The sequence below is a fragment of the Podarcis melisellensis genome (genome assembly GCF_964234715.1).
Source record: "Podarcis melisellensis genome assembly, chromosome: 4".
NCBI lineage: Eukaryota > Metazoa > Chordata > Lepidosauria > Squamata > Lacertidae > Podarcis > Podarcis melisellensis.
In genome coordinates this window covers 85,803,746-85,818,380 of record NC_138531.1, presented here as the reverse complement: position 1 = coordinate 85,818,380, position 14,635 = coordinate 85,803,746, and the positions used below count along the sequence as shown (strand labels likewise).

Genomic DNA, 14,635 nt, shown 5'->3' with positions numbered 1-14,635 from the left:
TGAGATTCTTTGGTCATCTCATTCTCACAGGAAGAAGATTGCACTTCCAGTTTGGATAGGGTAGGAATTTGACCTCTAGCCTTTAATTCGTCAAAAAGTTACTGTCTTCCTGGTTCATGTATTTATTTTAAAAATACAGATAGCTCAAAAGATCCTTGGTTATCCAGTCTTTTTGTTGGTGATCTGGAATATAGGGATGAGGGGAGAGAATGAGAGATTGGTGTTTTCTAACAATCAAATGGGCCACGGTTTTGCTTTAAGGATAAGGGACCCTGAATTTTGCTTAGTGTTTGTTTTCTGCAGAGCAAAAGCATTTTAAACAGCTGCATAACACATTAATGGATTAGATTCAGAGTTGGTCCTCCTTAAAGTGGGCCTGTTAAGCTCAATGGGACTTAGTCATGAGTAATTTGATTCCCATTGGTTTCAGTGGATCTACTCTTAAGTATTACTCTGGATTAAACCCAGACTCTCTTACCCTCATGGTTATGCTCAATGGAACTTCCTCTGGCATTGAAGGGCAGTAATGGAAACAGATTCACCAGCCAGGCATTGGTGAAAAATGGCAATTCTGAATTCAGAAGGACCACGCTGTCATCAACCCCAATGACTGTGTCTTGACGAAACACGAATCTATGCTTGATTGTTACAGGAAGCCTAGGTGAGCCTCAGTCGTGCATGCTTTCTCCCTCTTCTCTCCACTAAGATGAGGAGAGTATAAGCATCTTGCTTCTATTTTTAATTAAATACAGTTTAGTGTTACATCCGAACCGTAAACTGCATCTAGTTAATCTATAAAACTATAGTTTATTGAAACACGTTGGCTTCATAAACCAAGGTTTGAAGTTGGCTTGTTTTGGCAAACCATAGTTAAGACTAACTAGGCGCAGTTTAGGGTGGAAATGTCACACTAAACTGTGGTTAATTCAAAATGGAGGCAAAACAGAAGTTTCTGCTCTCCTTGCAGCTGCACCAAGGAGGGGGCTGTGCTAGCCTAAGACTTGTCTGGGCTCATTCCATAAGAATTATCCATTGTTTATTGTTGTGTCTGAATGCAGCCTGTAGAAGTCTGGCCAGATCTGACTTAAAGCACTAATTAAAAACAGCTGCATTTAAAACAAAGCTACCAATAAAAATCTCTCTCAGGGCCACAACTGATCTTATGCATATCAGGTAACATTACCCCCTGTTGGCCCTTTAAAAAAAAAAGGCAGCAGAAAAGCCACTTCCAGAGGAGCAGTTAGGTCTGGAATAATGCTACTTTCCTTGCCATTTATTTGCCTAACTTCAGATTGCCCTCCCCAGGGCCTTTGCCCCATGTCCTGGAATTTGGAGTGGGTGGGAAGAATAATTGGTAGAATAATTGAGAAACAGCAGGGAGAAAGAGTTTGTTTCGTTATTTGAAAGTATTTTAACCTTTCCCATCCTTGCCAAGGAGATCGCAGGGCAGGATCCAGTCAGTTTACATTTAAGCAAACCTTTGCCTCCCCTGCTTTTACTGTCCAAAACACCACTTGGAACTGGTGTTTCCTTTCCCGAATTAAATTAAGTGGAACTTTGGGTCCTCAAATACAGCATTTGGCATCCTCCCTGGGTTCCTTCTCTTCCAGGTGCCTCCCTGGCTCTCTCTGTTGCTTGAGGAGTCTGATGAAGAGCAAGGCCACAACTGCAGGGTGGAGAAGCTGGGTATTTGCTTATTGGGTGAATCACTGGTGAAGGCCATTCACACTTTGCACAGGCGCACTCAGTGAAGTCTGTGGACCTCGAGAGAATTCTCAGTTTTCACACCTTCCATCTTTCAGGCTAAAAGTGGGGACCTTGAGGGTCAAACTAGATGCAGCAGAGACAATTGCAGTTATTTGTCTGCCCCATTTGCATTTTGAACAGGAATTCTAAAGCTCCCTTTCTCCAAAACTCCCTTTCAAGCTGAGGTGGAAGGAAACTGCCATATTCAATTACAGATAGGTAGCCGTGTTGGTCTGCCATAGTCAAAACAAAAAAAATTCCTTCCAGTAGCACCTTAAAGACCAACTAAGTTAGTTCTTGGTATGAGCTTTCGTGTGCATGCACACTTCTTCAGATACACTGAAGAATACCGTGTATGTGAAGAAGTGTGCATGCACACGAAAGCTCATACCAAGAACTAACTTAGTTGGTCTTTAAGGTGCTACTGGAAGGAATTTTTTTTGTTTTGCCATATTCATTGACATTCCTGCTGCCCGAGAGCCTCTGGAAATCTGAGACTAAATACTAGTGAAGGCTGAAATGTTTCTTTTTTCTTTTTTTTTCTTTTGCTTCTATATATATAATTTTTATTAGTTTTTTTAACATATCATTTTCAACAGTAATTAAACATACTTTTACATCTTATTCAAATTTTTGACTTCCATCAATCCTGTCTGAAAATTTTCCAATCTAATCTCTCAGTATGCATTTCTTATCTTCCCTATTACATTTCAAACTCATAACCAATGTCTCTGTCTTTTTCTACTTTGTAACACTTTGTATATTTCTCCTTACAAAACCTCTTGTAGTCCTACTAGCGTAATTTGTTGATTACCGTTGCTCTTCAAATTATTCATATACTTCTTCCAATCTTCTGTACATCTCTGGTCCCGCAGGTTTCGAATCCTTCCTGTCATTTTGTCCATTTCTGCATAGTCCATTAATTTCGTCTGCCATTCATCTTTCGTAGGAATTTCTTCTTGTTTTCATTTCTGGGCTAACAATACTCGAAGGCTGAAATGTTTCACGTGTGTTGAGAAATATTTCAAACCTCTTAGCACACACTGAGCAGTAGATTATCTCCAGCAGGTATACTAAACAGTGCATATGCAGCTCTGAACATTGTGGCTGGAGCATCGTACACACTGACCACACGGGTGGGTTGACATATACACCAGCCCTGAAAAAACAAAACGAAATATGTTTGGGGCTGTGACACCGGAAACCTTGCTTGCTCAAACAAATAACTCGTATTAACTTTCGGTATAGGGAATTGAATGCTTCATGTTAAGTTTGACACTGCTGCCATCTAGTGCCAGTAAGTCTTTTCCTTCAGTACAGTTTTGTTGTTTTTTAATGATAGTAATAACAAAGCAGTTTTTGATCTGAAGGTGGCAGCAGTACTTGAATAGTGAACAGGTGTGCCTGGAGGGTATAATAGTAAGATGGGCTACCAGGAGATTCAGAAAGCTTGGTGTTTGCATTTTTTTGGACCTTCTGCTGGCCCTGGAGCATTATTAGGAAGACTGAAAGGTTTACTTGACAGGTTTGCCCGCAGATTAAAAACCATGCCTCTGTTTAAATGGCAAAGCAAACTAAGTAAACAAAATCTCTTTTGCAGTTTGTTCTCTTGATCGGTTGCCAGATACATCACCTACATTATCCCTGGGCCAGTTTTGATTAAAACTAAATTTAAAGGCAGACTTCCCCCTGCCCTCGTAGTTTGCTGTTAGTTTCGAAAATATTAACAACAACAACAATAAATACTCTGCCCATCTGTCTGGGTTTCCCCAGCCACTCAGGAGGGCTTCCAACAAAATATAAAAAATACAATAAAACAGCAAACATTAAAGACTTCCCTAAGCAGGACTGCCTTCTAAATAAAAATGCACATTTTTAAACCCACTCTTCTCTCAGGCTTCTGGCTGTGTGCCTCTTTCTCTTCTGCACCTTTTCTGTCCCTGTTTCAAACTCCCCTGTTTGCCTTTGCTCCAGTCCATCTTCCACTCCTTTTCTTGACCCATTGTGGTTGTAGACCATGGGCGTAGCCAATCAAGTAAATCAACAAAAATAACTCAGGTTCTCTCCCCTCCAACATGAAGCCTGCCGTGCCCCCTCCCAAAAAGCCCATAAATCCTGGCTACGCCCATGTTGTAAGCTCTTGCCTGATCCTTCTGCAGCATCAAAAGCAGTTGGCAAAATGGCTGAAAGGGGCTTCACCAGCACTGTAAACCGCCCTTGGCACATTACAATAACCACAACGTATGTTCTTCCCATTGAAAGTAAATTCTCCCCTCTCTAAAGCTATCCTAAGAGTTCTTTGTTGCATGCCTCCTTCATATGTGCATTTGTGTGCACGTGCCACAAACAATGTGGACCTCAAATATCTGAAAGAGCACCTCCGTCCCTTTTGATGAGTCGATTGATTAAGATCAGTGGGGGAGACCCTTCTGCCGCTTGTGAGTTTTTGCGGGGGAGCAAGCAGCTCTTGAGAGGGCCTTTTTAGTGGTGGCCCCAAGAATGTGTAACGCCTTCCTGGCACCGTCTCTTTACAGTTTCTGTTGGTTGCTGAAGAGGCATGTCTTTTCCATGGCCCTCGAAACCTACAGATTTGGGAACCCTCCCTGTAATGTGTTGCATGGAATTATTGTTCTGGGATTGTGGGTGGTTTGTATTTTTTACTGTTTTAATTGTGTTTTATATGCTGTAACTTGCCCTGGGAGCTTCTGGTGAAGGGCAGATAAGGAATACAATTAATAACGGATGTTACATTTTCCTTCCCTTTCAGCTTTTGGCCTTTCTTCAGGGATTATTTACCTTTTACCACGAGGGATATGAGCTGGCCCAGGAGTTCGCACCATACAAGCAACAGCTGCAGTTCAACTTGCAGAATGTAAGGAGGAGCGGCGTTTATCACAGCTTCTCAGATCACTGAACTCCAGCGTTAACGAAAGCCTTGCTCTCTTGCGAGGCTAAAATCTCTTGAAAACAAATCAAGGGAGCTCATGCATAAATGCAATATGCTTCATTTGTATTGCTTAGTCACGCTGATTTCCACCTGCCTGCCTTGGGTGGGGAATCCAGTTATCGACTTCACGTCTCTACGCTTTGAATTAGTACAACTTGCGCTGCTCCCAGTTCAGATAAACAACCCCATTTGGAATGTCCAGTAGGTTAAGCAAAAGCATGTATAAACCCTGCCCTGTGCACAGAGGTAGACGGGCGGCGTCACACTAGCTCAGTTGGTAGAGCATGAGACTCTTAATCTCAGGGTTGTGGGTTTGAGCCCCACTCTGAATGGGGAGGCCAACTCTATGCTTAGCCCATTCAGTTTTGGAGCCAAGCAAGGCCCAATTTTCATGATCAAAATCAAATAAATTTTGCATATTTTTCTTTCTTTAGCTTGCTTTTCTTCAAAGAAAAGAAGAAGCTATTTTGCTAGACATGTGGAATAGGAGAGAGCTATGCAGGCCATAGAAGCCCCATCCCAGCCAAAAAAAAAATGTTTTAAAATAAAAATCCAGCACCCTTTGTGCTCCCGAAAGCCGGAGCCATTGCTATCCGTGGAATTGCAGCATGCACCCAGTCCTGCTCAACAAGGGGCTGAAATAACAATACAGTGGTACCTTGGGTTAAGTACTTAATTCGTTCCGAAGGTCCGTTCTTAACCTGAAACTGTTCTTAACCTGAAGCACCACTTTAGCTAATGGGGCCTCCTGCTGCCGGAGCACGATTTCTGTTCTCATCCTGAAGCACAGTTCTTAACCCGAAGTAATATTTCTGGGTTAGCAGAGTCTGTAACCTGAAGCGTCTGTAACCTGAAGCATCTGTAACCCGAGGTACCACTGTATTAATAAAAAGTGAGTGTGAAGCTGAATCACTGATTCAGACAGAGTGCAAGGTGCAGAGAAAATGAGCTTCGTTTTAGACAGGGCTGGGAAACCTCAGGACTCGGGAATCAAATGCAGCCCGCCCGCCCCCCAGGCCTCTCTTAATCTGCCCCACAGAATTTTCTCTGTGCCACACCCCTCTCCCCAGACCACACCCCTCGCAACCCTACATTGCACCCTGAGCACTTGTCGCTCAGTGTGCCTGATGTGTCAGGATGGAGAATAGAGAAAGGTGTATGAGTGTGTTTAGAATGTAGCCCACTGTAGAGAGGTGAAATTTGCTCCTGGCCCCTTCCAGCAACAGCATAGGCCCTTGGATGCCTTCCCAGGTGAGGTGCGAGGCTGTTCAGAAGGGACCGTGAGCCTTGGGATGATGAAAGAGGTTTCTGATTTCAAATGACCAGCACTACCGTATTTTTCGCCCCATAGGACGCACCGGCCATAGGTTTTTTTGGGGGGGGAAATAAAGGGGGGAATTTATTTCCCCCCCCAGGTGCACTGCACTAATCCCAAAGCTTGGGGCGTGCGGAGCTCAGCGTGCCCCAAGCTTCTGGGTGCCAAGGTCTCCGCTAGCCTTGGGAGAGCTGGGTCTCCCACAGCTAGTGGATAGCTTCCTGAAGCCTGGAGAGCGAGGGGTCGGTGCGCACGACCCCCCTTGCTCTCCAGGCTTCAGCGAAAGCCTGCATTCGCCCCATAGGACGCATACACATTTCCCCTTCATTTTTGGAGGGGGAAAGTGCGTCTTATAGGGCGAAAAATACGGTAAATCTTGGCTCCAGATCTAAGGAGATGGCAGCTTGGGCAAAATGTCTTCAGTGGAAAACACATACAAGCACATCTGGCGTGGGTCTGCCTTTTGGCCATTTCCCAGTGGTCTTAATCAATGCTGTTGGGTTAACAAACAGAGGTTGCATCTTCTTCCTCTTCCTCTTGTCATGGTCTGCCCAGCAATGCAATTCTCTGGTGCTGATGTTGCCAGCGCTTCACATAATACCGTTAATTGGAAATGTTCCCCCAGTAAGAATAGTTTAAAGGGAGAAATCTTTGGAAGCAAGCAGTTGATAAAGGGAATAACCTGCAGTCAGAATTTCAGAACCTCTCTGCAAATCCAGTCTCTGTGAAAAGTACAGAATTAAACTTCCGCCCTTAACATCCAATACTGTAGGCAGTTAGAGATGGAAGAAATTTGGATAATAAAAGCCATCTTCTATCCAGATTACATAGTTGGTTAGGAGTGGTTTCTTTCCTTTTAAAAAAAAAATTCCCTGAAGGCATATAAGCTCCTAATAAGTGAAGTAAAGTGCCCACCTATAGGAAATTTATTTATTTACTTACTTGACAAGATTTATGTTTCAGTTAGTAAGGCTCGAGGGTGTGGATAAGGGGCTCGTAAACCTCTAAGTAGTTTACATAAAACAATATGAAATATTCATGAGAAAATATTGATAAAGATCAAACGTTAAAAACTACTGGACATAGTCCAATTCATCAATGCAATTGTGTGTGTGTGTGTGTGTATTTACCTTCCTTCAAGGAGCCCAAGGCATCAATTAGCAGCTTTAAAACAAATATGCACAACAAAATGACTTGTGTGGGTAACAGAAATTGCTGAGTTGTTCGCTCAAACCTTCAGGTTCTGCATAGAGGTGCAGTGCCGACGTGAGGCAAAGGCATGGGAAAATGTGGGGAGCAGAATATGGCCCTTGTGGGAGTCGCCTCCCACCTTTATCTCCCTCCCCAAAAGAACCGAGGCAAATAAAAAGGTTAGGGAGGGGATAAACGCATTAAGAGCAATGTGATTAAGATTGTAACTAAACCCTTTACTTTTTTTAAGCACCAGGGGTCACTGTTGCTTCACGACATGCAGCACGTTCCTTCTCTGTACTTTTGTCGTCGCTACTCTAGTGGTGCAGGGCAATTTTTACTGTTCGTAATATGCACTGAGCCCATAAGTTATTTAGCTAAGCCACTTAATAAGTTTCAAGGGGGGCTTCTAGCCACGAGCGTGCATCAGTTAGATGCACCAGCTTCAGTTGCATGGCAGGGTGATCCCATGCCCCTGTTGGACTTCTGAAAGTATCTGTGCTTCCTGTTGGATTTTTGCCCCACAGGAAAAGGGGTGCCTGGGGGTAAGCGAATTTGACTTGCTAGTTACACAACCTGTCGTCGTCTTTCTGGCGCGCGTTCCGGCATCTGCCACGTTTTTGACAAATCCACTACATGTTCTTTCTGGAACAGAAAGTCTTTGTTGTTGCCATGCCCAAGTCAACAAGCATTAGGTGTTCTCACAATATCTGAGTTTCTTGCAATCCTTTAATCCTTTTATTCCTGGACCTCTCCTGTAGCCTTGGCAGGTCTAGTACTATCCAGTGTCGCCTATGATAGGCTCTTAAAAATGTGTTCAAGGCTATGCACGTCAATGTGTTCAAGGCTATGCATGTGTTGAGTTAAAGCGGACTGCAGTTCTAAATAGCCTCCCGCTTGATTTCAACCCCTCCCCCCACACACACACTGTTTCTAGTAGGAGCATCGTAGGAAGACCTTTGCACTTTTGGACAAGCACTGATTGGTACAATGGACAGGTGCAAGAGGAAACAGGGCCACCTACACCATTCGGAGTTGCAATGTCCCTTTCATGCACCCCCAGCTCCCTCCAACCCACCCCTGAATGAACACATTGCCAAAGCAACTTCAATTAGTGTGACCACTTTTTAGTGGGCATGTAAGGTAAAGGTAAAGGGACCCTTGACCATTAGGTCCAGTCGTGGCCGACTCTGAGGTTGCGGCACTCGTCTCACTTTATTGGCTGAGGGAGCCGGCGTACAGTTTCCGGGTCATGTGGCCAGCATGACTAAGCTGCTTCTGGAGAACCAGAGCAGCGCACGGAAACGCCATTTACCTTCCCGCCAGAGCAGTACCTATTTATCTATTTGCACTTTGACATGCTTTTGAACTGCTAGGTTGGCAGGAGCTGGGACCGAACAACGGGAGTTCACCCCGTCGCGGGGATTCGAACTGCCAACCTTCTGATCAGCAAGTCCTAGGTTCAGTGGTTTAACCCACAGCGCCACCCACGTCCCTTAGTGGGCATGTAGATAGCACAAAATTTTGGGTAGCTCTGCAAGTAAGCTAAGTAGAATTGCAGCCCGCTCTGCCTGAACACAAATTCCATTTCCTTTGGAGCAAAAAATTTACCTAAGAATTTTCCTGTCTCTCTCTCTCTTTTTTAAGAAGTTTAAAAATTTTATTTTTTACCAACAACCAAAACACAAATAGTGAAACCCCCCAGGCGGCTGATGCATTGGGTGTACATAATCAATAATAACATATTCAGATCAACCATATGTACAATTTTATATACGTTAATACTCCTCCATCCACAAGGTTTATTTAACTTTTAACATTTTAATTGCCCCCAATTGTTCAAACCTACCCAAATAATTCAATATCTTCTCAAACCAATCCTCTTTCTCACTGACCTTAAACCCTTTCGTTCTATGTATTTTCACAGTTAGGTATTCTGAAATTATGATATTATTCAGTTTTTCCTCCATTGGTTCACCCCTAACTCTTCTGTATTTTTCTTATTACTCGCTATAACCTGTCTGGCTGCAGTTACCATCAATTTTACCCATTTACATTCCTCTTTTGTTTTTAACTCGGTGCAACTCAGACTAATAAAAACCATTCATTTCGATATTCCCACCTTCCTACCCACAATTCCCGATATTTCTATACCAATCTGTTTCCAAAATTAACTAACGGACAATCCCACCTCGGCCTTTTGGCTAAGATCAAGTGTGGTATCTGTTCTTATCTGACTCTTTTTGTTGGTTGGTTTAGAGCACCTTGCTGCAAAATGAGTTGTGCACACGGTGTTAGTGGATCCGTACAAACAGGGGTTGTGTTCTTCAAACCTTGCACACCGCCTCTCCAGTCCAGAACCCTGTATATTTTTGCACTTTTTGAGGAATTCGGAAACTTATACAAGCAGTCTGGTAGAAGAACAGAAATCATAGGGAAGCTTCCTTACACGGGGTTGACAGTTTTTTGCTAATAGACCTGAACTACTTCTTAGCTTCTCGAATGAATGCGTGAAAAGGATGCTTGACGTGAATGTGTCTCCTCAACCTTTCAGCGGCTTTCAACACCATGGTAACCTTCTGGAGCGGCTGTCCGAGTTAGGGGTGGGTGGTAAAAGCAGCATTTGACAGGGCTTGCTTTTACTTCAATTCCCTCAGAGCAGACGTCAGTTCCATTTTGGTAGGCCGCTCTCAAAATTGCATTGGCATGAGCTTAATTCATCACTTCTGTTGTTGTCGTCGTTTTACAGACCCGGAATAATTTTGAAAGCACAAGGCAGGAAGTAGAACGGCTTATGCAGAGAATGAAGTCTGCCAGCCAGGACTACAGGCCACCAAGCCAGTGGACAATGGAAGGCTATCTCTACGTTCAAGAGAAGCGTGAGTATTTAACCCATCTGAATCAAAATGCACACTGAGCATTAGGCCTCTGTTCACCAGCTGCTGGGAATCGCTGTTGGACTGAGGTTCTACCTTGTGGACTTCCCATAGGTATCTGGTTGGTCATGGTAAGAAAAGAAACCTGGGCTAGATGGGCCATTGGCTTGGTCCAGCTGGTCTCTCTTACCTTTGTCACAGATGATGCTGTGTTTCCCATCACTGTGCTGATATCTTTGAGTAAGTTTTGATTGGCAAGAAAGGGATATGAGAGTTACCCTAGTCATCCAGAGAACCAGCATCCAATCATAGTTACATTTTATTGAAAATATATCAATTAAAATAAAGTGAACAAATAAAAAAAGGAAACAAAAATCACGTAAGAAATGCAAAGAAAAACACTATAATTCCATACGTTCTTGTCTAATGCAAAGGTATTTAAATGAAATTATTATTCCAATACATAAACATTTATTTATTTATGACATTGCAAATATCATTAGAGTGGTACCTCAGGTTAAGTACCATATTTTTCGCTCCATAGGGCGCACCGGACCATAGGGCACACCTAGGTTTTTTTTGGGGGGGGGGGATCAAGAAAAAAAATCTTATTCCCCCCCCCCCCCCAGTCCCAAAGAGCAGTGTACAGGCTGCGCGCAACCTCACCTTTCCGGAGGGGTTGCACGCGGCTATGACACAAGCCAAGACAGCGCTGTCTTGGCTTCCTCTTTAGCTGTGCGCAACCTCTCCAGCCAGGAGAGGCTACATGGGGCTAAAGAAGCCATAGCCCCGAGCAACCTCTCCCTGCTGGAGGGGTTGCACACGGCTATGACACAAGCCAAGGCAGCCAGCGGGATGGATCCCGCTCGCTGTTTTGGCTTCCTCTTTAGCCCCGTGCAGCCTCTCCCTGCCGGAGGGGCTGTGCGCGGCTATCCCTGAAGCCTGGAAAGCGAGAGGGGTCGGTGCGCACCGACGCCTCTCACTCTCCAGGCTTCAGTGAAAGCAACGCAAAGCCTTTGGAGCACGGAGGGAGCGCTCCCTCTGCGCTTCGGAGGCTTCGGCCAAGGAGCCAAGGAGCCTGCATTCGCTCCATAGGATGCACACACGTTTCCCCTCAATTTTTGGAGGGGAAAAAGTGCGTCCTATAGAGTGAAAAATATGGTACTTAATTCGTTCTGGAAGTCCGTACTTAACCTGAAACTGTTCTTAACCTGAAGCACCAGTTTAGCTAATGGGGCCTCCTGCTGCTGCTGTGCCGCTGGAGCACGATTTCTGTTCTCATCCTGAAGCAAAGTTCTTAACCTGAAGCACTATTTCTGGGTTAGCGGAGACTGTAACCTGAAGCGTATGTAACCTGAGGTACCACTGTATATTTCCCCATACACAATCTATGTCTACAAGCTCTCCAGCTCTCTATGTCTACAAGTTTGTATTTTGCAAGAGCTGCCATGCCTTCTAGGTAAAAGTAAAAGGTAAAGGACCCCTGGACAGTTAAGTCCAGTCATAGGTGACTATGGGGTTGCGGCGCTCATCTCGCTTTCAGGCCAAGGGAGCCGGTGTTTGTCCACAGACAGCTTTCCGGGTCATGTGGCCAGTATGACTCAGCTGCTTCTGGCTCAACAGGACATCGTGATGGAAACCAGAGTGCACGGAAACACCGTTTACCTTCCCACTACTGTGGTACCTATTTATCTACTTGCACTGGCATGCATTCGAACTGCAAGGCTGGCAGGAGCTGGGACAGAGCAACGGGAGCTCACCCCGTTGTGGGGATTTGAACCACCGCCCTTCCAATCTCCAAGCCCAAGAGGCTCAGTGGTTTAGACCACAGCGCCACCCACGCCCTTCTACCCATTGACTAAAGGGGGGCCATAGATTTATCCTTCCAGTGGATCAAAATCAGTCTTTCAGCTGTAGTGAGGGCATGAGGAATCCATTTAGGTTGACCAGTTGTCAAATTCCATATGGGCAGTACATAATTTAAAAGAATATTATCCTATGACAGTATTAGCTCTCTCTCCCCCCCCCCCGCCCCGCCACCCCGGTACCATGGAAATATTTATATAATTTAGTACTTTCTCCCAAAACTCCATAGGCGTGCAGCATTGCATAGACATAACCAGTGTTTGTATAGAAAGTGACTATCTACAGCAACATATTATTGCATCTAACTATGGGAATGCTGTCAATAAAAGAATATCAGTGGTGAGCACACAAGCTTCCCTCTGTAGTAATAGTTGTTTTATCAGCCTTATCCACACAGTGAGCCATCATCACATTGGCTTGGTTCGCACAGCACAATAAACAAAAGTATTCCTTGCTGGGACTTCATAAACCTACAGGTTCTGAGCCACTTTGGTCGTCTGCAGTTCCCGGTCCTCCTTACTGCTCTCAGCTCAGCCCAAGTTTGGCTTTGTGTGCTGTCCAAACCAGGGCTTGTGGTTAAACTTTCTCCCTTGTAACCACAACCAGTAAGAAAGGATACAGGTCATGGTTATTGGGGAGAAGGCTCAGTGTAGCCCAGGAACAAAATAATAATAATAAATAAAATAATAAAATTTTATTTATATCCCGCCCTCCCCAGCTGGGCTCAGAGCGGCTAATAACAGTAAAATAATAAAGGTAAAGGTACCCCTGCCCGTACGGGCCAGTCTTGACAGACTCCAGGGTTGTGCGCTCATCTCACTCTAGAGGCCGGGAGCCAGCGCTGTCCACAGACACTTCTGGGTCACGTGGCCAGCGTGACGAAGCTGCTCCGGCGAACCGGCACCAGAGCAGCACACGGAAACACCGTTTACCTTCCCGCTATAAAGCGGTACCTATTTATCTACTTGCACTTAGGGGTGCTTTCGAACTGCTAGGTGGGCAGGAGCTGGGACCGAACGACGGGAGCTCACCCCGCCACGGGGATTCAAACTGCCAACCATGTGATCGGCAAGTCCTAGGCGCTGAGGTTTTACCCACAGCGCCACCCGCGTCCCAAGTAAAATAATACAGCATTCTAAAATCAATTCATTATAAAATCAGTTCAAATCAAATTGATGGCAACCATTGGGCTAGAGTTCTGTGAAGAATTACCAAAGGAGGGGGTCAGGCTGTGCCCTGGCCAAAGGCCTGGTGGAACAACTCTGTCTTGCAGGCCTTGCGGAAAGATGTCAGGTCCCGCAGGGCCCTAGTCTCTTGTGACAGAGCGTTCCACCAGATCGGAGCCACAGCCCCAAAAGCCCTGGCTCTGGTTGAAGCCAGCCTAACCTCTCTGTGGCCCAGAACCTCCAAGATGTTTTTGTTTGAAGACCATAAGGTCCTCCTTGGGACATACCAGGAGAGGCAGTCCCGTAGGTACGAGGGTCCTAGACCGTATAGGGCTTTAAAGGTTTAAACCAACACCTTAAACCTGATCCTGTACTCCACCGTGAGCAGCTGGTATAGCACTGGGTGAATGTGGTCCCGCAGCAAGGACCCCGTAAGGAGTCTCACCACAGCATTCTGCACCCACTGGAGTTTCTGGGTCAGTCTCAAGGGCAGCCCCACATAGAGCGAGTTACAATAAAAAAGGGCCAGGGAGGAGAAAATTGGCCGTGAGTTGCTCTCCCGGAGCCTGGATGTTTGCATGCTCCCAGTAAGCCATCGTTTGGCTTTCTGTGTCATGCAAACCTGACTATTGTGAGTATCCTTGCCAGGAGCCACTATAGACATGGAGCAGGAACAGGAAGGCTTCCAGTGTGTTGACATCATTGTATCAGGAACTTGAAAAAAGTTGTGCTTGGAGCATCTCTCCCAGAAACTTCCCGTTTTTGCAGCGTTGGTGTGATAAGCTCTAAAATGCAGACTGGCTCTTAAGCTGCTGGCTCTGTAGCTCAAAAGATCTTTCCCCAGTCGGCACCTGGGTTGGAATTATTTTAAATGTTTTTGTATGTTTTGCAGTTTTATCTCTTGTTGTTTGCTGCCCTCCGCTGCTTTGGGAGGAGGGGCGAGATATAAATATAATAGTTAATGAGCAGTTGTTGTTGATGATGATAAGAATAACATTAATAACAGCATCAAATCTAAAACGGCACGTGCAATGACAGTGTAGCTTAAAGTTATGACTGCATTGCAAGGGGTTGGACTAAATGACTGTTGTGGTCCCTTCCCTCTCTACAATTCTGTGATTGGCTTCCTCATCAAGGTGTTTTCGCCTTTTGCTGAACCCTCTTCCCTCTGCACCGTGGCCTTGGTTTTTTTTCCCCCTGAAGCAGAGTTCCCCACTTTAATAATAGCGGCAGATTGCTTTGAGCACCTTTTGTACCTTTTAGTTGACTGATAATAACAAAATGTGATTAAAAAGAAATCTGCTAATCGGAAATTACCTTGAGCATTATTAAAAGGAGTGCAAGGACACCATGAAATGCTGGGCACACGCAGTGCTTTATTAAACAGTCAAAGGCCATCTCAACACGCTCTTATTGAAGGGGGAAAGGATTTGGTCATTTGTTTAATCTGAGGAGGTGGGGAGGAGTGACGCAGTCATTATCTTGGTCTCAGAAATGAATGCACTGGGCCTGTTTGTTTCACTACCCT

General features: G+C 45.0%; 1 protein-coding gene across 1 annotated transcript in view; it reads left to right on the top strand.

Moving 5' to 3' along the window:
- The window catches only part of ARHGAP42 (Rho GTPase activating protein 42), a 168,818-nt gene that overhangs the window by 112,809 nt on the left and 41,374 nt on the right, over positions 1-14,635 (top strand). Inside the window, exons 7-8 of the mRNA XM_081909678.1 lie at positions 4,514-4,618; positions 9,949-10,078. Of these exons, the coding sequence (XP_081765804.1) occupies positions 4,514-4,618; positions 9,949-10,078 (235 nt within the window). The remainder of the gene's footprint in view (positions 1-4,513; positions 4,619-9,948; positions 10,079-14,635) is intronic.